General features: G+C 46.3%; 1 protein-coding gene across 3 annotated transcripts; it reads right to left on the bottom strand.

The window, feature by feature from the left end:
* Positions 1-905: 905 nt before the first annotated feature.
* AK2 (adenylate kinase 2) lies at positions 906-22,161 on the bottom strand. Of its 3 annotated transcripts, XM_030870431.3 has the most exons (7): positions 22,008-22,161; positions 12,608-12,733; positions 10,703-10,813; positions 10,480-10,574; positions 5,285-5,357; positions 3,904-4,099; positions 906-1,819 (listed from the first exon to the last, which is right to left on the bottom strand). In XM_030870431.3, the coding sequence occupies exons 1-7, from the start codon at positions 22,104-22,106 to the stop codon at positions 1,815-1,817; spliced, it is 705 nt and encodes a 234-aa protein (XP_030726291.1). In that variant the 5' UTR covers positions 22,107-22,161; the 3' UTR covers positions 906-1,814. The 3 variants fall into 3 exon arrangements, with proteins under 3 accessions (XP_030726291.1, XP_030726284.1, XP_030726301.1); XM_030870424.3 differs by lacking the exon at positions 906-1,819 and having other exon boundaries at positions 3,732-4,099; XM_030870441.2 differs by lacking the exons at positions 906-1,819; positions 10,480-10,574 and having other exon boundaries at positions 3,960-4,099.
* Between the last annotated feature and the right edge of the window lie 5,546 nt (positions 22,162-27,707).

The following is a 27,707-nucleotide window of genomic DNA, read 5'->3' as shown; positions in this document are numbered from 1 at the left end:
AAGAAAATTTTCATGGAGCATTTAAATACCTCAGGGGATGAAAAGGTCAGGACAAATAAGTCATGCTGACACCTGAAAATGACTCTGTAGAGGTGGGGGAAGCGGTGGAACAGAAGAGGGAGGAGTTGGAAGAGGGGGCAGGATTTCATATGCCAGGGACAGCCCTGCCTCTCTCCAGGGCAAGAGCACCTGCCTGGAGAAGGACAGCGCTTCCAGCCCAGCTTCCTCTGTTTTCAGGACAGCTGTCATTTTTCAGAAACCTCACTAGCAAAGGCAGCCCTTCCAAACAGCATGAGAGCTTCAGTTTGGACAAATGATTTAAGCTCATTTTTGCAGGGGAAGAAATGGATTTACAAAGCAACCAAGAATATTAAAGAGGCAGCTGAAAAGGCAGCCAAGAATCTGGCTTAGGGATTAGAAGCACTGGCTTTCTAGGCTGCGGACAACTGTCTGCTCAATAATCATCTAGCCTGGCAAGAAGCAGATATTTTTTCTGTGTATCCTCGGTTCCAACTAGCATTTATCCAGTGTCTGTTGTGTGCCAGGCACCAAGCAAAAAGCTTCTTCTTGTAAATTTCATTTATTGCCAATGAGTCCGAGAAGGTGGCATCACCAGTCTCTTTTTCACATGGGAAACAGGAGCAGAGTAAATGATTGGCTGGGATTTGTCGTACATCCCCTGAACTCCAAGCACAGTTCTGGTCTCCACTAGACCAAGCTGCCTTGTCCTTGGGCTCAAGAAAATCCTGCAAATCAGCTGAAGGTCAAGAGGGTGCAGGCTCTTCTGACGAACATACGCTTGGACCTTCCTGCCTTCTCACGACTTCCAGTGACCACAAGATCCAGAATTCAATGTCAGATCCAGAATTCAGTCATTTTACTGGCCCACATTCCCTTAAAAAAATGCCACAACAGGGGATACAAACATTTAACACACTTTATTGATATAGGGGCTGAACAAGGCAGCATTTGGACAGTTAAGAAAGGCACCTCATTGAAAATAATACATCACAGTGTTGTTGAGTGATCCCAGTCACAGGATTTGAGGATGGAAAGGACAATCTTTGGATAAGGTCGCTTAGGACACTTGCTCATTTATTAAAAAGGGTCCTTTCACACGACATGGATGGAGGAAGGCAAGAGTGTGGGACTGTGGCATATGCTGGGTGGCTGTCGAGGGCTTAACCACGAGAGCCGGCGGGCTGGTACATCAGTGGTAAGTTGGGAAGGGAGTGAGACCAGCCTGCTCCACCTGCCTCATGACTCCAGTAAACCTGATTTGCTGAGCCACTACCCCCATGAACATACTCTATATCTCTTTCAAATGGGGAGATGACTTTTTGATCTCATGGTATGGGGAACCAGGGTTAGTAGTCAACTCCTGCCCTGTCCCAAGCTACAGGACAGACAGGACAACAGTGTGATTTCCGGCATTCCTGGGCTGGCATGAGGTTCTGATAAAAGCTGAGGTCTTAGGGCACTGGCTTTAAAAAATATCGTCACCAGTCTGGAGTAAATGACAACGTGATTCCTTAGAAATAATACTGCATCTCCCTGTTTCTATTTATACCCTCCAATCAGTGTTCTAAAAAATCAATTTTTCCCTTTGCTTATACTTCTTAAGGCTCCTACTCCATGGAAAAGAAGTTGCTTCACTACAGCACTGCTGCTCTTCCCATTCTCCTCTTGAGCTCTCACCACTCCGCCCTCTCCATCCTTACCCTGACCACCCCTCCCCTCTGCCCAGCACCTAAGAGCAGGGATCACGCCGCAGGGTGATGAGCAGTGGTGCAGTCTCGCCTGGCCTTCTGTTACTAGGCTGAAATAGAGAGGAAACAAGAGAGAACAAAATGGGTTTTTAAAAACCAAGTAAATATCAGAGAAGCTTGGCATGCACGCCCCGGCAACCAAATGCATTAAACACCGGACATTTCTCTGCCAGGTGAAAGCTCTCATGCCTGCTGAGGTTAAGGTTCTGGAATTAAACGAAGCAAAAATTGAATCGTACCTACCCCCAAAAGGGCATATGCAACCCCGACGATCTTCCAGTTTTCACTGATAGCCCAAAAATCACACGCACGTGTGTGCACACGTGAATGCATATAGACGGATGACAAATATCTGAGTAAGGATCACGCACACTCTATCAGCAAACATTCAAGGACCTCACCTTTGAGGCCAAATGCCTGCAACTGTCCCTACTCGAAGAGGAATCGACTCCAAGATTCACGAGGTCACCCTCACCCAGAGAAGGAGCCCAGATACCCACAGACAGAGCTGACAGTTTTGGTTTCACTGCCCTTCCTTGTCCATTCCCAGAAGTCATGTGCTTCCCAGAAACACCCCATGCCAGATTGGGTTTCCGCTGAGAATGGATGGAGTTAGTTTACAGCCAGGGAAACAAGGCAGAGCAGAGTCAGCAGACACTCACTTGAAGCAGACAAAGAGGGGCACGAGATGGCCACTCTGTCCACTTGCAAGCTGTACCCATAGCCAGCTTCCAGGTGGACAGAGGACAAAACCTCTGGCGGGCCCACAGACAGCAGGAGAACTCACGTCAGATGGGGACTGGACACTTTATAGTCCACTAAACTGAGTCAGCAGATTACACTGGGCAGGTGGCATTATTTATTGGACCTGCCACTGATTTTTTTCATGGTTTTTTTCCAGAGGCTGCTGTTTTTGTGGTCCCTCACAGCAGTCTATTAATTCATCTGTTTGCCCCAAATCAAACCAGAGACCAAAAGGCACAGCACGGACCTCAGGAAATGTTTAATAGCTGGGAGCTGAGGTTAAGAATAAAAGCTGGTTACTGCCATAGGTGATCTTATTTTTGGGGTGATCCTTTCTTGGGGAGACTGGCCACCACCATCATGACGTAAGGGGTGAAGGATTGGATCTGGAAGGGAGCTGGTTTGAGTTTAAAAGGGATACATCTGATTTGGGTTTCACATCCTGCAGAGAGACTGGGTTTGAATAAATTCTAATCAAAACGATCCCAAAATGATCCTCAAATCACTGTTTTGTTCATACTTGGAAACAGAGGCGAACATTAAAAATAAAAACAAACCTACCCTGGTCTCTCTTTGGGGAAGTGGACTGGCTGCCCTCAGATGCCCAGCCTGGATGTTCAGAAGACTGTCTAAATTCAAAAGGACCTTTCACCTGGTTTAATTCTTTGGCAACAATTCAGTATTCAACACAGGTCCCGGATGATTCCTACTTTACAGAACCATGGTGCAGTTCACAGAAATATTCCAGCTTGGCCTGGCTCTTTCTATGCTGATACCCTCTCCCAGTTAATTTCTGGAATCTATAATGTAAGCGCCTTTTCCTTCCTGTTTAGGGGGAAAAAATTAATGATCCCTTTCCACACACTGACTCATTTGGCTTTTCATTACGGGTGAGAAAACAAATGGAATTTCTGGCCAACAGTCTGCCACTAGGAACTGTGGCCCTGCCTGACTTCATGTGACCCAGGACTTCTAATTAGCTGTTGGAGATGGGAAAAATACTAGGGAACTGGAATGCCTGGTAGATACCTGAGTTAGTTTATTTTGGTCAAAAAATAAAACCTAGAGTATGGCTAAAGAAATAAACAGCTAGTAAAGCAATCTTGCCTATAACTTAGAAAGTAGGAGAGTGTACACATACTTATACCAACACACTCATGCGCACACGCACACACGCCCACACACACAGATGAGATGAGAGTTGCACACACGCCAAAGATACATGAAGCAAGTGCTTTTTTAATCAGTACATCAAACGATACTCTTGCTGGCCTGAAGCAGCTTCCCTCTGCCTGCTCTGCCATTCCCGCCCACTCCTTCAACAGGGATAGGAAGAAGAAAGAAGCTCCTTTCTGGACCCAACATTATATAAACATAACCAAGTCTTTACATGTGGCTTTGGAGAAGGCTGCTAGGATGCTTGCAAACACAACGTCAGGGGTCTGGGAGGCATCGATGGCAGAGTGGATCCCCCGTTTACTGTAGTACTCCACCAGCGGGGCAGTCTGAGTGTGATAGGCCTCCAGGCGGATTTTCAAGGCCTTCTCATTATCATCTGATCGGCGGACCAAGGGTTCCCCGGTGATCTGAGAACAGGAAGAGGGTAATGAAAGGCCAGGACTCAGCAAGTTCTCCTAATCCAATGCTGGATGCAGATCTGAGAGGCCGTCTGATCCCAAAGTCCGTCAGAGGGAAAGACAAGACAGTCTAGACCCCCTCCAATAAAGAACTATAAAGAACTTCACTATTCCCAGCAAGTTGGTCCCAAGAGCAGACCACTTGGTCCAGAGAAATCAGGGAGCCTGAAACAGCAACTGTGAGGAAAGGGCTGAGACAGGGGGACAGACAAGGTCTTTCTCTCATGGCTTGTGCTCAGGCTGTTCAGCTTCCAAGACAAACACTTCTAGGGTGAGAAACAAGAAAGACAGAGGCCCCTGAGACCAGGAGAATACATCAAAATCACAGATGCGGTAGCAATTAGGATCTTAGCTGCATAAGTATTCAGTGTTTTCACTGGGGTGCCGGCCTTCAACATTCTGAAAGTGGCAAGTGACAGGGAACACTGAGTGACAGAACTGCCAACTCTGTGAAACGTGACTAAGTTGCCAGATAGCTTTGGAACCTGTATGACCTGATGAACTTGTCTCATATGACAAAGGTAAATCCAGGAAATTCTTACTGTTGCCTGCGTGTTCTAAAACAGACAAGGTGAACTATTTATGGCAAATATTACAGTGTGAGACCCCCCTTTTACATCTGCAAACAATTAAAGACTGTCATAGGAACCTGGCAGTGTTAACCTGGCCAAGCTCTTCTGAATCTGTAGGGCACAGTACAGTCACTAGAGAGAGAAGATATTCTTCTGAAGCAGGACTGGTCAACAAACATCTCTTCAGTACTGTCCTTCCAACCGTGGCTCTAATCCGGGGCTTCCAAGCAGCCTTCTCCCGATTAGTTCACCATTTAGGTTGCCATGATGCCAGGAAGGGGCTGCTCTGGACAAAAGACAGGTACAAACTGGGCACTGGGAAGTGGCTGGCACTGGTGGCTACCTCAAGGTCAAGCAATAAACCACTTGGAGGGACACTCTAAAGATGAGCCACAGCCCATGTGATTTACGTGACAGCAATATTTCTCATGGTTAAGTTCGTAATATTGGTAGGAATAAGGGGAAAATGGGAAGAACAAAGGGAAGAAAGAAAAAAGAAAAAAAAGCGAAGTAAGAGAGAGGAAGGAAAGAAAAGGAAACTCCCCGTCCTGAATTTACATACATCATCTTTCATGGGCTCCTTTGGGGGGTTGAACTCCTCGTGGTAGGAACGGCCACTCTCGGGGTGAATCAGTCTGAAAGACAGCAAATGAACAGGAATCAGGCTGCCGGAACCCCAGGGGTCTCCAAGATGACAAGCACAGACAGAGAAGCTGGATGCAAGGACTTTAATCCAGCAGAGAACCTCGTTATAGGAATCTCTTGCTTAGGAAAATAACTGGGCATAGGCCAGAGGGAGTATGTTTTCTCTCTTTTTTCTCTCTCTTTTTTTTTTTTGTGGTACGCGGGCCTCTCACTGTTATGGCCTCTCCCGTTGCAGAGCACAGGCTCCGGACGCGCAGGCTCAGCGGCCATGGCTCACGGGCCCAGCCGCTCCGCGGCATGTGGGATCTTCCCGGACCTGGGCACGAACCCGCATCTCCTGCATCGGCAGGCGGACTCTCAACCACTGTGCCACCAGGGAAGCCCTGTTTTCTCTTTTGACCCAACATTAAAATACGTGTCTGGCTGAAGAGGCTGGTATAATGACAGCCTAATTCGACTGTGTGAGACCATTCCGATTCAGGCCTTAAGCTGAATTCAGGGGCTACAGAGCAACGAGTCACGATCCCTGCTCACAAACAGTGATTAATTTAGAGGGGGAGACAAATGTGGAAATAAATAACTACAATAAATTTGGTAATCCTTTAAGAGATTTGGACAAAGTGCCATGGGGGACAGAGGACAGAGAAACTAACCTTATTTTCTAAACTAGTTTGGTTATAAAACCAGAAAGGTGCTATAGGAAAAACATGTGCTATGGATGCAGACATCAGCAGACAATGCTGAACAGCTCTGTGACCACACAGACACAGAAAGCCCAGCCATCAGAGGGAAATATTCAAGGCATCAGGGAAAACAACATATTAAGTCATAGAATAAAGAGCTCAAGAAGAAGCATTTACTTGGCACAGAATATGTAGCTGGCAGCTGCATCTCTGCCGTGTCCCCTTAAGCAACAAGCCCACGCTCCTGACTGGGAGTGGTCACACCACAGGAGCCCCGAAACCTAAGAAGGAAAGGAGGCAGGCCAAACACTGCTCGGCAGCTGGTGCCCACAGCTTCGCGTGGCTTCCCAATTCTATGCCAACCAAGGTCTGCTTATTTACCTGATGGCTACTCTCCTCATGAAGGTCTGTTAGGCCAGAGCTTCCCAACATTTTCCACCTCTTGGCATACACAGAAAGTACTCAGCGTGCTTGCTCTGGTGGCTGAGGGGGTCAATATCTCAGCACATCAGTTGGGAAAGTCTGGGTTAGACTATCGAAGCCACATGTTTGTAAAATGTGATACTGTGTTCTAATGACAGCATATTTTGGGGGGCCAAGTGGTCCATTTATAGAATGAGGTGGTCCATTTACAGCATGGGGGACAAGTTGATAGCAGAGTGAGTAAGTTACACTGAGTGGGCCTGTGACTGCAATCATGTAACACGAGGTTGGGCCCTCCTTTATTTGAGTTGCTGGAGGGATTCCTCTGGTGCATCCACTGGGAAATGACACCCACTAGGAGACCCAAGGAGAGGAAGAGCAGAAGCTGCGGGGCTCAGCTACAGCTTTCCTTTGGGGAGGGCTGGGGGCATGAAGTTTCTATTTTTTTGGCCACGCTGTGCAGCATGCAGGATCTTAGCTCCCCAACCAGCATTGAACCCATGCCCCCTGCGGTGGAAGTGTGGAGTCTTAACCACTGGACCACCAGGGAAGTCCCTGGACCTTGTTTCTTCACCTTCTGGAAAGCACAGGGCACACAGCAGCCAGGCTGCAACAAACACAATTCTCTCCTCTCCATGTCTCTACATCAGCTCTTGCGCATTCCCAGGTTCCCTCAGCCCTCCAGTTACATATAACACTGCTCCTTCCCCACTTCCAAGTATCATTTTAAGAAGAAGGCAAGATTCATTCCCTAGAAGGGAAAAGAAACCAATCTCCAAGTTCTTAAAATGGGACTGGTCTTAAGTACCAACCAAAACAGCTTTACAAGCCACTGAGCCTGGTCTGGATGCGGAGGTGAAGATGTGGAGGGATCGGGCTGGGATGCTACAGCCACTGCTACCTTGGGTGTGATACTTCAGACACCTGTCTTCTCATCCACAAAATGGGGATGGTACAAGACATTCGGCTAATGATACCAGAAAGCCAACAATGAATAGGTTAAAATCAAAACCCACCAGCCGTACTTATGGCAAGAAATAAAATAATAACCCATAGAAGTGAGGTCAGAGCCAATTCTGAAGACATTTACAGTGGGGTCCTTATCATGTCAGATTTAAATAAGATCCATATTAAACTGGCTAGTTCCTGACTCTTTTTCTTGCAATAATCAGCATAGTGGATGAGGAGGCAGAAAGCAGGTTTTTGGTGCTAGTTCTGCCACTGATACGCAAGTGGGCTTGGAAAAACACCTTTACACAGTCTGACCTGTTCTGTTTCCTCCCCTGTAAGGGAGAGGGCCACACTACACCACTCACTTCCAAACCGAGAGACCGAGTCTTGCCTCTTTCGCCCTCTACAATTCTGGAGTTTGTTCTTCAGAAACTCTCAGTGCCCCACCAGCCAACCCCAGTCTCCATCACTTCACCGGTGGATCACATCAGGCTCCTCCAAGTAGGGTCCTTGTCTGTTTCTTATTTCCCTCAATTTAGCCTGTATACCAGGACCAAGCTAATGTTCTCAAAATGCTGTATCTGCCACAACGCCTAGTGGCTTAAGAACATCCCATGATTCCTGACTCAGTCATGTCTACCGTCTCTTCCTTGGCAGACCGTCCCCAGCCAGGCTCCCATTCCACCTTCCCAACCGCACTCATTCTACCACCCAGCCTCCCAGGCCATTTCTCCAGCGCTGGACAGACATTTTGCCAGAAGCCTTAGCTAGAGCCTCTCCCTCAATGCATACTCATTCTTGCCTCTACTCCCTTATGGGAAAGCCTCAGCAAAATCCTCTCTATCCAGGAAGGTCAAGTCAGACTTTACACCTGTCCTAGCCAGACTTCCCTCCCTGCCCCCAGGCTGTCTTCCTGGACCCCTACTGCACTAAACAGCCCAGGTTTCACGTAGGGATTGTAGACGCTCTGAGGTCAGACATGGGCACCAGCATATTGTTCTATATTCTCTACTGGTCCCCTGCTCCCAGAGCTGTGCCTGCACAAAGCAGGCACTTAGGAAGCTGAGCTGATCAGATCAAAGGCCCCTCGTGTCACCTAGTACTATTAACATCTGCTTTGCAATGTCCGGGACCCCAGCCCTGGTCATGTCCCTTCTTGTCAACCCTACTGCTTCTTGGACTACATCAACTTTGCTTGCCTACTCTGTGCCAGAGCAAAGAAACAAAATTCCTGCACTGAAGAAGCCTATGCAATAGCTGGAAACATGAAACCTGGACATTTGAAAAGAAAATTAATATAAGGTGGATCCCACTGTATCTAACACAGCCTTCCAGGAGAACACCTCTAACACTTACTCTGCTGCCTCTCTCCTTAAAGATATGGACTGCAGACACATGGAGAAAAATGTTCAACCTCATTAGGAAATCAAAGTAATAACATTTATAATCAGAAAACACTGCCCCCTTAATTTAAAAACTTACATGTCCTATGATGGCCAAAGCATGAATTTAACAATGGAAAACTGGAAGAACACAAATGTACAACAATCGGGGAACAATTAAGTAAATGATGGTTCATGTACTGTGAAATATCATGCAGCAATTAAAAATAATGGTCATGGAAGTCTGGTTCAGGATGGTAGGCTGACCACCTTCCTGAGGCTCCATTAAAGTGACTAAGGGGGCTTCCCTGGTGGTGCAGTGGTTAAGAATCCGCCTGCCCATGCAGGGGACACGGGTTCGAGCCCTGGTCTGGGAAGATCCCACATGCTGCGGAGCAACTAAGCTCGTGGGCCACAACTACTGAGCCTGCGCTCTAGAGCCCACGAGCCACAACTACTGAGTCCCAGTGCTACAACTACTGAAGCCCGCGTGCCTAGAGCCCGTGCTCTGCAACAAGAGAAGCCACCGCAATGAGAAGCCCGCACACCGCAACGAAGAGTAGCACCCGCTCACCACAACTAGAGAGAGCCCACGCACAGCAACGAAGACCCAACACAGCCAAAAATAAAAACAAATAAATAAATAAATTTTTAAAAAGTGACTGAGGGATTAAAAAAAAGCTATATAGCCCATAATAAGGACAAGAATGGGAGGGTCTGTTAGTGGTTGAGAGCTTCCCACATATTTTTGGAAGGCATAAAGCAGATGGTAGCGCGGTAGTGAAAGAGGGCTGAGGAAACTGTAGCCTAAAGCAGTGGCACTTTTTAGGAGCAAACTCATCAGAAGCAGAAGCATTTCTGTGTTCAACGTTAACTACTATAGTGAAATAAGCACTTTAAAACAAAACACGCAAAAAAATTATAGAGTTATTCGCTAAGCTGGCTGTACCATGAGCAAGTTTTTCCTCAATTTTCTAAACTGTATAGATGGTCCTATTATTTTTATAATAAAAAGCCTACAGCAAGGTATGGCAACTTCAACTGAAATCGGACTTAAAAAGCACTAAAATGGAGATACAGATGTAAGAAATTTCGTATTTCTTTTTTTCTTTTTTGCAGTATGCGGGCCTCTCACTGCTGTGGCCTCTCCCACTGCGGAGCACAGGCTCCAGACGTGCAGGCTCAGCGGCCATGGCTCATGGGCTCAGCCACTCCGCGGCATGTGGGATCTTCCCAGACTGGGGCACGAACCCGTGTCCCCTGCATTGGCAGGCGGACTCTCAACCACTGTGCCACCAGGGAAGCCCAGGAATTTAGTACTTCTTAAGCACCCAGGTAAGCAAGGCTCTGAAATATGCACAACATGCTATCTACCATGCACAATGGGTCCTCGAAGCAGGTACTATTACTTCCTCTCTACATATGAGGAAACAGCCTTAGAGAGGTTAAGAAACTTGCCTAGGGTCAGAGTTAAAAGATGACAGGACTGAGTTGCTGCTGGACTTCAGATCCCTTGCTCTTCCTTCCATATCCCCATCCCATGTCACCACATAAGGTCAATCCATGTGGAAACGGCACTAAGCTTCATGGCTGGGATTAGGCCGGAGCAGTTCCTGTCGTCTGACAAAGCTCTGAGGAAGCATGAAAAGAAGGGACCTTCAGGGGACAAATACCTTCCTGTGATTCTCCGGATCAGCAGAGAGTCTGGGATGCTGAATTCAATCACAGAATCAAGCTTCTCTTTCCTCTTCTCCATGAGGTCATCAAGCTGTAAAAAAGCGTGTGGCCCACCTAAGCTACCAGAGCTTGATAAGACCCATTTCCCTCAAAGGAATAAAGAGATAGAGGGCCAGGATTTGCTTTCATGCAATGGTCATACAAAACCAAGCCACTCACCATTTCTGCCTGCCTCACAGTCCGAGGGAAGCCATCTAAAAGAAAACCATTTTTGCATGGAGGCGTCTCCAAATTCTTCTCAATGAGCTCCACGACCATTTCATCGCTCACCTGGAAGTCAAGAACAAAACAATCTTGGGGTTAAATCCATTAACTAGGTGGCATTAGCCCAACTCCAGGGTCATAAGTTTATGTCTGTATAACCTGATTACTAAACAGGTTCTTGACCCCAAAGAAGCAAAAATCAGAGCAAATATGGAGTGGCTGCATTTGGAAGATTCAGTTTCATGATTATTTCTGTGGTTGCCATATACACATTCTCTTCCCTTGAGATTCTCCTGTGTCCCAGTAATCTGGGTGAGGGAACAGGAATGCCTATCACCCCACCAGGAGACCCCCATTTCTTAGGTCCTGAAGGCCCCTCTGGCCATTAGTCAGAGTCCTAGCAATCAGATAACAGCTCCTCAGCAATCAGCTGTCTTCAAGACGTAAGTGAGGACATATGGCTGAGAGACCACCTGAGGAGGGCTCTAGGAGAGAATGGGGGTTGGCCAGAATTGTAGAAAGGCACCAACTTTACCTGTTTCACAATTCTGATTGGGCTAGCAGTAAAGCAACCCAGGCGGTCTCAGACAGGAAGCAACAGAGAAGTTCACTGACCTTGGCAAGACTGGTTCAGAACCAAGGAACCAAGAAGCCAGCCCAACACTCCTCTGAGCCCCTCTAAAAACCCCAACAAGGATCTTTCCTAGCTTCCAAAAACCAATTTTCCTCCTGGGCTTTCACTGCAAGAAAAGTTCCCTGCCAGTATTAGAGTGAAGGCTGCCCATTTTGGTAGCTAATGCTCTTATCTCCTGGGACCAGCTGTGAACTTGGGGACAAAGTATAAGCTCTGCGACTAAGTGAAGGCTGGAGATAAGTAATCTCATTGCCACAACCCAATTTTTTCTCAGTATGGGATCTTCCACCAAGACCCAAAGTCCAAAATATCTAGCTTTATGGCTTGACTTACGGCCTCATTAACATGAAGGGAAAGCTAGAAGTAAAGGGGCAGCTGGGCGCACAGGCAGGGCTACCCCAGGTCCAGAATCTCAAAGCCTGACGGGAGGCCCAGCACCCGCCCCAACCAACATTCTAAGATACGTAAAGACCAGAGAGCCAAGCACAAAATGACTTCTTCCCAAGGCCAAGTCCCAGAATAACTCAGTTACTATTAAGCTCTGGCACTAATCAAAAAACATTTAGTAGGTAATAAATTGTACTTCTCCAATCAGATCAACTGGACTAAAAACAAGAGGAAATGCTATTATATTCACCAAATAAGAAGGATTACTTTTGTCAACTGCCAAGCAACCCCTCTGTTAAAAGACACAGAACAGAATCACAAAAGTAGATTAAAAACACTTCTGAGACTTCCTGAGTCCTCTCTTGAATCACCCTTGAGTTAGGGCCTAGGGATGGCAGTTTCATTCTTGGTCTTAAAACTGGGTATTTAAAAAAAAAAAAAAAGTAAAAAACAAACAAACAAACAAAAAAAGCTGGGTATATTACAAAATGTGCCGGCACAAAGGAACTTCAAGAGTACCGTGAATAAAATAAGTGTCATAAATTCAGAATGAACCAAGTAACTTGCTACTGTAAAAGTTCATATAATGTGCCAGTTTGTTAAAACACCCCGCAGCACAGGGCTGTCCAACAGAACTTTCTACAATGATTAAAATGTTTTATATCTGTGCGGGCTAGCAACAACTTGGAATGTGGCAAGTGAAACTGAGGAAGTTAATTTTAAATTAAATTAAATTAAAATTAATTTCAGTAGTTACATGTAGCTGGTGCTCACCCTATTAAGCAGGGCAGATCTAGACTCTGAGGAATATCAACATTCACTGGTACCACCAAACCTACCAGTTTCCCGGCATCCATAGTGGCCTTCAGCTTTTTTCCCAGCTCTGAGCCAGAAGCCACCATGGCTCTCAGCATGTCCCCAGTAGCCAAATGGCAGACACAGAAGTTTTCAGCCAACTTGGGTGCCTATGAAGGGGAAGACAAAAAACAAGATATGGTTAACAGTGCAGGCCTTGGAGTTAGACTGCCTGGGTGTGAACCTGGCCCTGCCACTTACTGGCTATGTGAACTCTGACAAATGCCTATTTCCTTACCTGTAACTGGGATAAAAGTACCTTACATTATATTCTAACATATGACTATAGGGTTGTAGTTAAGAATTACATGAGATAATACATAGGTACTTAAAACAGTGCACCTAGCACAGGAAGCCATCATAAATATCAGCTATTATCACTACTTCCACTAGACACACTAGTGACACATAAGCCTCAGTTTCCCCATTATAAATGGGAAAAACAGAAACAGCAGTACCAACACTTCACACGGTTGCTCGGAAGTTTAAAAGAGTTCATGTATATAAAGCACCCGGCACAATGCCTGGCATGTAACGTGCTGAATGAATATTCGCCAGAGGGATGGACGTGTGGCTGTCAAGTACTGTGGTCACCAGTGTGGGAGGCAGCTGGAGCCAGGCGCGGAAGTCTCCCTCAGGCAGACTCGGTTCTTCCCTTCCCTGTCTCTAGGGTACCTGCATTATCTGGGCCAAATCACTTAACCTCTCAAGAGGCTCAGTTTTCTCATTTGTCTAAAATGAAGGCAAAAAGTCTCTGTCTCAGAAGGTAGCTGTGAGGATCAGACGAGATATATACATGAAGAGCACCTGGCAAACAGTAAGTGCTTAGCAGCTTTAGGGAGCAGTATAGCCTTTTGGCTAAGAGCATGGGCTTGAGAGTCAAACGCCTGGGTTTCAGACACCAGGTTCACCAATGGCTGGTTATGTGACGTGAGAAGAATTATATCACTTTTCTAAATTTTAAATTTCCTCTAGGTATAATGGAGATGGTAATAGTACCTATATCACTGGGTTCATGAGATTATATAGAATTCCACATATGCAGGGCCAGGCACTTTGTAAGTGCTCAGTGAACATCAGCTGTTACTGTAATCCCTGTCTTAATTCCATATTCATTCATACAGAAAGAAAATAGTAATACTTCGAAGATGCCTCTTCTAAGAACCTTGCTGGGTACCAGGGAAACAGATGAATAGGAGACACAGACTCTGTCCTCTATGAGTTCATAGTTTGGTGACTATACCACAGAATGAAGACTAGAAGAGAAGAGACCCTGGAGAGTCCGACATTGGTTTTGTAGTGGCAAAAAAGAATGCAGAATTCATGAGGAATAGAATCAGTTCAAGGAGCTTAACACTTTGCTTTCTGGTTCAATTGTTTTGGAAAAGAAGTAGGGTGGGAACCTTGCTCAAACCAGTTCATTGGGAGCTTTCTTAGGTGCACATGGTAAAGGCTAAATAGATAGGGCTCAGGGCAACAGTGCTGGTTTGTGACTCATGGACTGATTCAGCTCAGAGAACTGACTTCATAGCAAAATGGAACCCAGATGAGGTATTTAAAACCGCACTTGGGAAACCAGTGAAGGTCAGGACGCTCTGGTGATGGAAAATCTTCTGGTCCTTCAGGCTGGCACAGTGGCCACAAACCCAGAGAGCTGTGCTTTTCTGCCGATCTTTCTCCTTGGTTGCTGAAATTAACTTGGGTGAAAAATTGGGAGGTCAGGCTTGTTCCAGGGGAAAGAGTAACCAAAACACCAGAGAAGAGCTGTTAGCACCTAACCTTCCAATTTTTACCACTCTAAACCATAGGACTCTTCTGTGCTATTTCAGGTGACTAGATTCTACAGCTGTGTGGAAGCACACTCCCAGAGGGAAGACGCGGCATGGCGGAAGACTAACTCCTTCTTTTCTTGCTGGCTGCACGGAAGTCAATGGGGTGGGCTGCAAAGAGCATGAAATTTGGAGTCAGACAGATTTGCACATGACCCCTGGCTGCCCTCAATAGCTTTATGACCTTTGGCTAGTTACTTAATTTCTCAGAATCTCAGTTCCCTTACCAGTCAAATAGGGATAATGTCTACTCCATAGGGCTGTTGTGAGGATAAAATGAAATAAATATGAGACACACCGTAGGCATTCAGTAAATAAAAGACCTCCTTTCAAGGTCTTTCTTTTTTGCATTACTCTTTACTTGCAAACTACAGAAGAAGCCTGATGAAATAGCTGTATTTCATTCCCCTTACACTTCACGTTTATACTTTTTTTAGAGGAATGCTTCTCCTACTCCAAACCACCTGAGGGTACTGCTAAAATGCAGATTCTGATTCTACAGGGTGGGCCCTGAGCATCTGCATTTTAAACAAGCTTCCAGGCCTGGCTGTGCTGCTGACCCCTGGACCACACTCAGCTGCTGCTGAGGCCCTGAGACACATGTGTCTCACTAGCCATGGGCTACTGTTGAGCCCAAGAAATAGGCCCCCCATCTGTAGGAGAAACCTGTGGTTTGGGAAGGGCGTGTGGTTCAGAATGGCTAAAACCACTAGGGAGGCAGCATGGTGAGGTTAGTGTTCTCAAACATCAGTGTATTATCACAATCACCTGGGGCACTTGCTAAAAATACAAAGCCAGGCCCGCCCTTGAAATGTATGATTGAGTGGTTTTCGGGTAGCATGGTGGGATTCTGACGCACACAGATTGTGAAGCCCTGGGGCAGGGGTGTAAGACTGGGTTTTACAGTGGTACAGATCCGGGATTTACAGTTTACTCACTGTGTCACCTTGAACAAGATATATAGCCTTAAGGCCTTGGTTTCTTCATCTCTAGAGTACAGTAAGTCCCCTACATATGAACCTTCAAGCTGCAAACTTTCAAAGATGCAAACGTGCGTTCACATGTCCAATCATGTAAGTTTACGTGTCTGGCATACATTGTCACGTGTGTGCCTCCTCTACAAGTGGCTGCGCTTTTGTGTACTTTACCGTACAGTACTGTATAGAGTGCAGAAGTAAAGTGTCTTTATTTCAAGCCCAGGGTGTCCTGAAACAAGTGTAAAAGCAGCGGTGATGTAGCTGGTACTGCTAAGAAGCACCAGGAACTGGAGGCCCAGAGAAAGGACGGAGACAGACAAGAGGAAGAAGTAACTGCAGAACCGAAGAGATTCACGACGCAGGAAATGGCAACGGGATTTTCTTTATTTGAGGAGGCACGGTTAGTTTTTGAGGCACAGCACCTGAAAGTAGAATGGTACACGAAGATTGCAGCAGCCGTTCAGAATGCAATCCAGAGGTACTGTACCATCTATGACGAGAAAAAAAGAGGTACTACCCAGACATCACTGGATCATTTTTTCAAGAGGGTAGATAGAGTTGAATCCAGCAAGGAACCAGAACCTGTGCCATCGACGTCAGGCGTGAGTGAAACTGCAGATCGCCCTCCATCTCCTATAGCTGACGATCCTTCAGCTCTACCATCTCCCACCTCCTCTCCCTCCTCCAGTCAGTAACGCTTCTTGCCTGTTCACCCTATGCCCCTGTATGCCAGCTGTTGTACTGTACCACTGTACTTTTCAAGGTACTGTACTGTATGATTAAAAATGTCTTCTTTATTTTATTTTTATGTATTACTGGTGTGAAAAGTATTATAAACCTATTACAGCACAGTACTATATAGCTGATTGTGTTAGTTGGGTACCTAGGCTAACTTTGTTGGACTTACAAACAAATTTGACTTACCAACGCGCTCTCGGAATGGAACTCATTCGTATGTAGGGGACTTACTGTACAGACAACAATGTCTACTTTCAGAGCTGTTATGGGGATTTGGCAAAATCATATACGCAAAAGAATCCAGCATAGTGCCTGGCATTTAGGGAAATAAAGGGAAAATGTCAGTCTTTAAGATTTGATTTAATCAAGCTCACTTGTTTTCTTACCTCGAAATCATCTTTCTACTGCTGTCTTTCCCACTTCCACCTCCAATGCTTCTGTACATGCAGCTGCAATCATCTCCTAAAATACTGCTGGACATACTACCCACCCCCCAACAAACATACATTCAGAAGCCTCAACGTTCCCCCAGGGCAACAGGGGAGAAGTCCCCATACCTTAGTCCAGCACTCAGTGTTGTCCACAACCAACTTCCTATACCTCCCAATCTACTCAAATTTGCCTCCACAAGTCCCCTACCAGGATGCCCTGCACAACGGCAAACAGCTGCTCCATATATGCTTTCCAATTACATAACATAAGCCTCTCCATGGACCTCGGCTCAAGATCCTCTCTATGCAAGAATGCCCTCTCCCTTCCTCCTACTGGTCCAAGCTCTACCCTCCTCTGTAGTCAAATTCTGAGCATATCTCTCCCACCAAAAACCCTCCCCAACTACCCTTTCTTTCTCCAAGAAGGAATCATATCAACATCAGTTAACTGGGTGTTTGCAAGATGCCAAGCAATTTTTCCATGCATTGTTTTACAGTATTTAATATGTATAATACATAACAAATATGTTAGGTAGTAACTATTTTTATGTGCATTTTACAAATGAAATTCAGAGGCTAAGTTGCCCAAGATCACAAAGCTAGTAACAGCAGATCTGGCAACTGGCCTCAAGACTGTCGAGCCCTAGCTCTTATCCATGACACCACATGGCTTTACTAACACCCCCACCCCCCCGCCAGAGCCTTAGTGGCTGTCCTTGGGGAAGTGTGGGTATATGTGTGGAAGGGAGCACAAGGCCTTCACAGTGCTGGCAATGTTCTGTTTCTTCATAAGGGTATAAGCTACACAAGTGTGTTCACATGTGAAAATTCATCAAGCTGCCCACCTAGGATATCTGTACCTTTCTCTATGTATATTATACTTCAATTAAAAAGTTTTTTAGGGCTTCCCTGGTGGCGCAGTGGTTGAGAGTCCGCCTGCTGAGGCAGGGGACGTGGGTTCGTGCCCCGGTCTGGGAAGATCCCACATACCGCGGAGCGGCTGGGCCCGTGAGCCATGGCCGCTGGGCTTGCGCGTCCAGAGCCTGTGCCCCGCAACGGGAAAGGCCGCAGCAGTGAGATGCCCACGTACCACAAAAAAAAAAAAAAAAAAAAAAAAGTTTTTTAAAAGCACAGAAACTTGTGTTTGAATTTCAGCTCTGCCTGTTAACTGACCATGTAACCTCAGGCCAGAGATCCTTTAATCACTATAAATTGGATATATTAGTACCAACATCACTGGGTGTGTAGGAGGAAGAATGGAAGATTCTCAACAAATTATAGTTCTTTTCTAACCCTGAACTGTCCTAGCATTTGTCAGTCATTCATCTCACACTTCCCATATGGTACTCTGCACTAGTAAGGACTGCTTGCATGCATGTTCATTTCCGCCCCTACACCTAGACTGATAGCAAAGATAAGATGGTAATGCTGTTCAAGCATCAGTCACAAGTTCAAATCCTATCTTTGCTACTTTATGTATGTCCTGGGGCAAGATACACACTGGGCCTCAGTTTACCAGGCAAAGGCAAAGATAACAACAGGACCTTCCTCCTAGGGCTGCAGGATTAAATCAGATGACACCTGTAACATCTTTGGCTGTGGGGGGTAGGGTCTGTCACGTAACCCAGCAAAGGGTGACTATTTTGCAATATTAAACCCTCTTGAGGGCAAGGGCTGCCCTGCATCTCTAGCATGGAACTTATCCAACAAAACATGCATAGGGCAAGAGACAAATCTAACCCAGGGCAGCAGATAGCAGCAGAAAGAGCAGGAGCTTTGAAGTCATTCAGATGCAAGATCAGCCAATTACTTGCCCTGTAACCTAGAGCACAAGCTCTTTGAGCTTTAGTTTCTCTACCTGTAAAAGGGGGTGTAAGAGCATGGGTCTCACAGAGTTGTTTTAGCACTGTGAGCGTCAATGCACTGACATAACTGACAGAGCCTGACCTGCAAGATGGCAGCTGACGGCCTAAGTGTGCTGGCCTTGAAGAACTGGTGTCAGCTGGACACATGGAAGAAACTATGAAAGGGGCTGGCAGAGGAAACAGAAAACATACCCGTTTTGGCCACACCATAGGAACATCTAACCCTAAAAGGGAGACAGGGAAGTAAGGTTATTTAAACAAAACAACAAATCCAGTGTTCCAGGTGTTTTAGACATTATTATGTTGATGCAAAAGCAGGTAGTTTAAAAATGTTTAACTATTTTAGTTAAAAATAAAAAGTTGTAAAAGGAAACAGATTATTTCAGTCATGCCAACATTAAATACCTAAAATACTGAGTTATGCAGGTATAAAAGGAAGCACTAGTGGGAAGAAAACAAACATTACTGAGCAGGCACTAGGCACTAACCCAGGTTAGGATTTTACATCAAAGATCACAAACATTTACCAGGCAGGCAACACAAATGAAGTGGGTCAAATAAAGCAACAGGCAGCGAAGAGGGCTATGCAGGGGACAGGAGAGCACATGGACCACCCAAAGTGGCATCCCCACTCAACTGCCTGCCACGCTGGAATGGAGGCCCAGAACCACCAGATCTGACTTCTCAAGAGAAACGAGAGCTCTGGATTTTTAAGTGAAATTTCACAACTGAAACCACTGTGTGGTCAACTTATTATTTTGAAAGCTGACAAATTATAGGAATAAATCAAGCACTTAACCTACCCTTACTGTACAAACCATACCAAATAGTAGGTGAGAAGTTTCTCTTTATAGAAATATTTCAGCTAATAAATGAAAAGGGAATGATATAAGTAGAACATCACCATTTTGCCACGCACAGTGAATTCCTGGACCCGGGCACTGAACACTAGAGATAAGCAGACACAGTATGCCTCCTAATGGACAGCACACCACCACCTGTGATGTAGTTGGGTCAAAAATTGAACCCAGATCTGGTTGTTTTTTTTACAGGAAAGAAAGAGGAAGATGTTAAGTATGGCATGGGGATACAATAAAAAAATTCTCAGAAAGAGGGATACTCCCAGAATAAACAACTTCCACAAAAAAGCTGCAAGGAAAAAAAAGGGGGGGAAACCTGTAAATTAAAAGGGACTTGAAATGATCATATTTGTGAGACAAATGAATGGAAATGTAAACATTTGCTGTTATTATTGTTTTTAGGGGATAGTGTGCTTGTTTACAAAAAAGAATTCGTCTTTTAGAAATACACACTGAAATATTTACAAATGAAGTGTTATAATGTCTGGGAGCTGCTCTAAAATAATCTGTGAAGGGAGAGTGGATGGGGAAGGAATGGCCACCAGCTGATGGTAGCTGGGGCTGGATAATGGGTACATGGGGGCTCATTACACAATCCTGTCTTCTTTTGTGTATTCAAACTCTTCATAATAAAAAGCTGGGGTGTGTCTGCAGGCTAAATTCTGCTGCAGGCTGCCACTTTGCAACCTCTGATTTAGGAACACTGTTCTTTAAAACTCCATTAAAACTACAACCACCAGTATTCCTATTGTTCCAGTTATGGAGAGAAAGGTGTACAGAGGTTAAGTGACTTGTGTAAATCTTACCCTTAAGTCCCAGCTCTAATCACATCTCCTCGACTTCTACAAGGCCTTCTCTGACCAACTCCCATCATACATACACCCTTATAAATCAGCTCATAGGATAATTTTCTTCAAAACTTCCTGAAAACATTACCCTTTACACCGAAATACAGCTGAGTTGGGGGGTGGGGGGATGTGTTACTAAGATAGGGAGTCAATAATTAGTGAACATCTAGTATGTGCCAGGTTGTCAGCTAGGTGTGCTTTACACACATATATAACATAATTTTCCAGTATCCTTGTTAACTTTTGGTCTAGGGGGGCAAGGACCTTATCAGTCTTCTTTACTGCTCTGTCTCCAATGTTCGGTGCTCATGACATGTTGAATGAGTAAGGTTAAGTATTAGCCCCATTTTTCAGGTGAGAGCAGTGAGGCTCAGAAGTTACAAAGCTTGCTAAACTATAAAGCCCTTGTCTCAGCACAGGGATGGGTTGTCCATTTCACAACTACTGAAATTATTAACTTCAATATGAACTAAGAGAAAACAACTGATGCATTTGAGCTACCTCGTTTATCTCGGTCACTCCGCAAAAGTCCGTAGAGTTTGGGATTAAACATTCCTAAACTGCAGGTTACCTAATAACTGAGGGTGGTAGCAACAGGAAAGAGGAGCATTCAATGTTACTGAGGACAAGGGGGTTGGGTAACAATGACCCTCAAGGGCAAATCGGCTCTGGCTATAGAGAGAAAAGGGGAAGTGGTCTTTCTTCACCTAGTAGACACAGCCAAAAAGCAAAGTCACAGGAATGAACTGAATCTCTAAGACTCCCCTTCTCCTCATCACCCACATGAATCTGTGTTCATCCATTTCCAGTAACCTCATCAAATAATGTGCTGGGTGTCACAGGAGCCCCAAGAATGAGTAAGACAAATGATCTGTCTGCCAGGACTTTGCAATCTTTGCAAGGGCTCAGAAGAGGGGGCATAGAGCAGCACCCAGAACCCCATTCCCTTAGCAGATCAGACTTTCAGGAATTCCCTCTTTAGGCGCTAACAGCAAGCAAAAACTTGAGGGGGGGGCAATGCCAGACCCCAGGCAGGAGGAGGATATTGATAATCCAACCTATGGGCTTCGAAATCCTAAGTGAGATCATAAATCCCAACCTTGATCTATGGGCCCATTATGTCCCAGGTGCCAAGTGAGGCCCCATGGTCAGCAGAAGGTAACTTCAGACTCCAATCACTCAGAGCCCTGAGGTTCCAGGCTCCATGAAGTCAATTTTGCTAACCTGAGAAAGCCGCCTGACCTCTCTGAGCCCGTTTTCTCACCTGTAATATTGAGGTACTCTCTCCCATCCCCCCAACTTAACTGTCTCAGGCAGGTCATACCTCATTTCTCTTAGCAGTACTCCTAACCAGCACAGGCCAGCTCCCGCTTTCCCCCATGAGTGGGAGACGCTACTCCACCTTCAGGCATTAGTCATTACCAGAAACGTCCCCCTACCCCAAGTGCCTGGAACGTAACCCTCGACAACCCACTACCAAATCGCAGGCAATCTGGGGTCCCTGCGTCCACTCGGGTTGTGTAATCTACATGCCTCAGCCCAGGGCGCACCTTACCCTTCAAATCTTCCCAGCTTCTAAACCCTTAAGGGATCTAATCAGTCCTTAGGATCACCTAACACGGCACCTCAAGCCTGGGTCCCTCAAGAACTCTAACTCAGACTCCCTCGATCTCCAATGTGGACCCTCCCCCAAACACCTGCTAGAACCCCAGACTCCAGCCAGGGTACCCCTCCAGGCTTCAGCCAGCGGCCCGGCTCAGGGGCGACCCAGACCTCTGGCAGCCCTGACCTTGGAGTCCCACGGGCTCTGCCGACAAGCCCGGCTCAGCAACTCACCTGGGTACCCTTGCCGGCTCCGGGCGGCCCCAGAAGCACGGCCCGGATGCCTTCAGGAGACTCTCTAGCCGGTTCGGCCATGGGAACGTTGGGAGCCATGGCCGCCGAAACCTCTCGCTGCTCAACCAGCCGGCAGTCCTCCCAAGTCCACCGCTTCCAGGCCAGCGCGCCACGCACGCCACGCACGCCCCGCTCGCCGTTCACACTGGCCCGTCGACACGTCCGTCAGCCCACTCCGCCCACCCCTGAGAGCGACGGAAACTTCCTCTTACCAACCACTCAGCGATACTGGGGAAGGCTGCTTTTGATTGGACAGAATCGGTAACGGAGTAAGGAAGGGGAGGGCCATCACGGACGCGGGTGTGGGGCGCGCGGCGGGTATGCGGAGTGGGCGGGAAAACATGAAGCAAACCTAGAGGCCCGGCTGGGAGTTCTAGGTTGGCTTTTGACAGTTAGTGACACCGGCAACCCCAGTGAAGTCCTATAAAATTGCCCGTGGGAGTACAAATGGGTGAAATCAGTCTTAGAAGACAAATTGGCAAATATGTATCAAATATCCTTTGGTCCAGCAATTCCACTTCCAGGAATTCAAAGGACATAATCTACGATATACGTGAAGATCTGTCTCACAAAGATACTAATTGAAGCACTTATAACAGCCCCAAAGTCCAAAACAAGTAAACAAAAAAACAAAAACAAAGGCAATATGCTAAATGTTCAACAATAAGAGCTTAGTTAAATAAATTGCAACAAATTTGTATACTGGAATCCCCCCCACCCAATGCATAAAATATTTAATTGCATGGGAAAATGTTCACCAAATGGGTTACAAAACTACAGTTGCAACAAAATCCCAATTTGTTTGATAGTTACAAGTGATGATCTATGTATAGTGTGATTACAGGAGCTTCTCCCCTTCTTTATGCATATTTATATTTTCAAAAAATTCTATAATGAATTCTGTAATAAACAGAAGGTAGTTTTTCTCAAAAGAGATGACCTTCTCTTGGACAGATTTGGTGTGTGAAAGTTTCATCCACACCCCCCATGAAGCAACCCCTGAGGTCCTGGCAAGACCTTTAGTCCAGAGAGTGATTATAAAACAATTATGTTTCCCCACAGGCTTATTGCAACTCATTTCCTCTCTTTTTTTTTTTTTTCCTGCCGTGCCACGTGGCATGCAGGATCTTAATTCCCCGATCAGGGATCAAAACCCATGACCCCTGCAGTGGAAGTGTGGAGTCTTAACTACTGGACCGCCGGGGAAGTCCCGGAACTCATTTTCTGTATCCTGGAAATAAATTTTCTATCTTTTCAGCTTGGTCTCTTCTATTTTACCTGACAAAAGAAGTTAACATTCATTCCTCATGCCCGCACTGGACTTCCACAAGGTTCCTGACCTTAAAGGATGCAGGGATTTTTATGCCCATTTTTCAGGAAGATATGCAGTGACCAGCCCAAAGTCACACAGTTAGCAGAGTCACAATTAACACTGAGAATGGCAAGCTGGTACCCCAGAGAGCACAAGATTCATGGGTGTGAGGGTGGGGAGCAAGCATATTTTCTCTGGTGGAAGCCTCTATGCGCCCCAAATTCACCTCAGTCCAAGAAGACCAGAGTTTATCAAGGTTTCATGTGCCCGAGGCACCGGACAAGAGGGAATAAGAACAGCCTTTCCGTTCTACCATCACTCCCGGCAGTGATCCTGACCAGGCATGGAGCCCCCGGGAGACAAAGCAGCTAAGATTACACAGAAATACAAAAAACGTCAGGTTTATTCATTCAATTTTTTTGGGGGGGTTCACGGGCCTCTCACTGTTGTGGCCTCTCCCATTGCGGAGCACAGGCTCCGGATGCGCAGGCTCAGCGGCCATGGCTCACGGGCCCAGCCGCTCCGCGGCATGTGGGATCTTCCCAGACCGGGGCACGAACCCGTGTCCCCTGCATCGGCAGGCGGACTCTCAACCACTGCACCACCAGGAAAGCCCTTCATTCAAGTTTTTTAAATGTCCTAGTTTGGGGCCATACTAAGGATCATAAAGGGAATATTGATAGCCCAGGGAAAGGAGAGAGTTCTCCATTCATTTATTCACTCAACTATTAAATTTAAAAAATATATATTTTATTTACTTATTTATGTATTTACTTGGCTGCGCCAGGTCTTAGTTGCAGCATGCGGGATCTTCGTTGTGGTGTGCGGGATCTTTAGTTGCGGCATGCATGTGGGATCTAGTTCCCTGACCAGGGATCCAACCTGGGCCCCCTGCATTGGGAGCACAGAGTCTTATCCACTGGACCAGCAGGGAAGTCCCCCAACTATTAAATTTTAATAATAACTGCTATCATCTACTTGTTATTGGGTACTGTGTGCCAGCACTGTGCTCAGCACTTTATACGCATTGTTTCATTTAATTCTCACAACAAAATATAAATGGGGTAACTACTTTATTATCTGCATTTTTTAATTAAAAAAATTTAAAAGAGTTCTTTATTATTATTTATTTATTTTACTTATTTTTGGCTGTGTTGGGTCTTAGCTGTGGCATGCAGGACATTTTCGTTGCGGCGTGCGGGCTTGTCTCTAATTGTGGCGTGTGGGTTTTCTCTTCTCTAGTTGAGATGCGTGAGCTCAGTAGTTGTGGCATGTGGCCTTAGTTGCCCCGCAGCATGTGAGATCTTAGTACCCTGACCAGGGATCAAACCTGCATTCCCTGCATTGTAAGGCGGATTCTTTACCACTGGACCATGAGGGAAGTCCCTACATTTTTTAAATAGAGGAAACAAAGGCACAGAAAGTTAGGTCTGTCTGACTGGCTGGTACCCAGTACTGCCAGGTGACAAGACAGTTTCTGCAGATGTGGGACTCATGGTGCAGTTGCTTTCCAGCCAGAGGGATCATGGAGGTTTCTGTGAGAGGGACCTTGAAGGTTACAGAGGATTTGGCTTTGGGGTGGGGGAGCATTTCAGGCTGAGAGGAAGTTTGGAGCAAGAGTCGGGTGTGTTATGGGGTTTATTCAATGGGCTTTGGGGAATCAGGAAGTTTCTTAGGTAGGATCGTCATGACTAGATTCACATTTTATAAAGATCACTTGCAGGACAGACTGCAGAGGAAAGAAATGAACGCAAGACAAGCTAAGAAATCTTTCTGTTAGTGTTTTGTGGTAGACAAAATAATGCCCCCCAGGGCTTCCCTGGTGGCGCAGTGGTTGAGAGTCCTCCTGCCGATGCAGGGGACACGGGTTCGTGCCCCGGTCCGGGAAGATCCCACATGCTGCGGAGCGGCTGGGCCCGTGAGCCATGTCCGCTGAGTCTGGGCGTCCGCAGCCTATGCTCCGCAACGGGAGAGGCTGCGGCAGTGAGAGGCCCGTGAACCACACACACACAAAAATAATAATAATGCTCCCCAAAGACATTCACATCCTAATCCTGGAATTTATGATCATTTTACCATACTCAGCAAAACGGACTTTGCAGATGTGATTAAGTTAAGGATTTTGAGATGGAAAGATTATCCTGGATTATCTGGATGGGCCCAATATAATCACAAAGGTCCTCATAAGGATAAAAGGGAGGCAAGAGAGCCAGAGAAGATGTGATGACACAAGCAGAGGTCAGAGTGGTGTGATTGCTGGCTGGGGACCACAAGTCAAGGAATTATGGCAGCCTCTGAAGCTGGAAAGGCAGGAAACAGTCTCCCCTAGAGCCTCCAGAAGGAGCACAGTTTCTGCCGACACCTTGATTTTAGCCCCATAAGACCCATTTTGGACTTCTGACCTCCATAATCGGAAAATAATACATTTGTGTTGTTCTAAGCCACCAAATTTGTTAACAGCAGCAATAGGAATGAATGCATGTTCCTGGGGTGCAAGCAACAGAAACAGACTCTGGCTACATTAAGCAAGAAAGAAGTTAATTGGGAGGATACAGCTGTACAACTCCCAGCCCCAGGAATGAGAGGAGCCAGAGCTGCTTTGGGTAATCTACAATAGATTTCAGGAACAAGGGCACAATACTGAGGGGAATGTTTATTTCTTCCTCCAGCTTTTTTCCATGTGGAGGGACCCCTTTTAGAGTAATACTCTTGCTTCCTGCTGCACCCCCTCATCCATCTATCCTCCCCAGAGGAGGAGGAGGAAGAGTGACTTATCTGATTGGTAAGTTTAGGGAGAAGGAATGGAGCTCAACTCAGCTCTTCCTCCTTCTTTCTCTTTCAGATCCACCTCCCACAAGAACCATGTTTTTTGCTCTCTTCCTCAATGTTCTAAGCTTCCCAGGGTCTGGCCTTCACAGGAAAGACCACAATTTTCCAGCACTGCCTAAGACTGGGTGGAGAAGATTAATTTGGGGGTTCAGTATTAGTAAACCCGCTTGTCAATCGGACTGAAAGGGACATCCCCAACAACTTTGTCAGTAATAAAGCGATATTCTGATCTCCCTCTGCCCTACTTCTGTAGCTATCTCTCTTTTGGTTCTAAACTTGGGTGAGGCTACCCCCAAACAAACAATTTCTCATGGATGCTATGACTGGAATGACTCAGCTCAACTGTTTTCTGCATCTGTGCCATTCCATTCAACAGTGAAAGTCCTGGCTTGGCTTGGGTCTCATGTTCGCCCCTTGGCAAAGGTGGAGAGTACCTTGACTGATGGTCCCCTCAAGACTTCAAGAAGGGAGAAGTAATTCCCCCAAAGCAGATGATGACAGTTTCCAAAATAAAGAAGGAAGAACTGTTGGACATGACAGCTGTCAAGTCACAGGTAGCTATTGCAAAGGTCCAGGAGAGAGGTAATGAGGAACTGGACTATTCTATGGGGGTAGAATTAATGCGACTTGACACCAGACCAGATGGGGATGAGAATGTCCCAGTGTTGGGCCAGGTGAATAGGGGGATGCTGGTGCCATTAATATTCATCTCATTCATTCTTCAGTTGGTTGATGCAATATACACTTAGTGAGCATATATTATGTGCCCAGTATTGTGCTTCGTGCTAGGGATCCAGTGGTGGACGAGAAGGGTAGGATATCTACCCTCACAGAACTTGCAGTCAAGTGGGGGAAAAAGACAAGATGGTGAATTTCAGTACAGTGACGGAGGCTATGCTGGGGAAAGAACGGGCTGCAGCAGGAGCACAATGGAGTGGCACCTCGCCCGGATTTGAGGGGACGTGACATCTAAGAGAGATGAAATCTCAAGAATGAGGAGGATCTGCCTAGAGAGGAGGGAGGAGACAAAGGGAACAGTGTGTGCAAAAGTCTGGAGGCAAGAGAGACTATGGCAATTTGAGGGAACTGTGGTACTCAGCAGAAGAACGCCTCTCTTACGCCATGGAAATTCTATGCCGCAAAGGGCTTGGGGAGAAAAGAGCCACGGCTCACCTACAGAAACTGAAAGTGTGGAACCTTGCTTGCCTCCCTGGCAACTGGGGAATGAGCACATGACCAGGCCTGAGCAGTGGGATGTTCCTGCCCAGGACTTTGGCCTTTGAGAGAGAGAGAGGAAGTGGCAGAGCCTGTTCTTGGTGGGAGGGGAGAGTCCCACAGCAGCTGGTGGTCAATGGCCAGTAGTGGCCGTCCAACCAGGCTTTTCCTGTGCCATGTCTTTGCCTGTGTTCTTAGCCTAACTGCTTTTGGTTCCTATCCACGTTTAGAATTCATAAACACCCCATGTTATTCAATCAATTCCTTCACTGTTTGGGTTAGGC

This window comes from Globicephala melas, chromosome 1, assembly GCF_963455315.2.
Source record: "Globicephala melas chromosome 1, mGloMel1.2, whole genome shotgun sequence".
Taxonomy (NCBI): Eukaryota; Metazoa; Chordata; class Mammalia; order Artiodactyla; family Delphinidae; genus Globicephala; species Globicephala melas.
The sequence above is the reverse complement of the archived record's forward strand: the minus strand, read 5'-3'. Positions and strand labels throughout refer to the sequence as shown.

Bases quoted from the DNA above. Each gene is read 5' to 3' on its own strand.
- AK2 (XM_030870424.3), bottom strand. From the start codon at position 22,106: ATGGCTCCCAACGTTCCCATGGCCGAACCGGCTAGAGAGTCTCCTGAA. The intron at 10,814-12,607 runs GTAGGTTTGGTG...CTTGACTTCCAG, and splicing joins CTATGGATGCCGGGAAACTG to GTGAGCGATGAAATGGTCGT. The intron at 10,575-10,702 runs GTGAGTGGCTTG...GCTTTTTTACAG, and splicing joins CTGTGAGGCAGGCAGAAATG to CTTGATGACCTCATGGAGAA.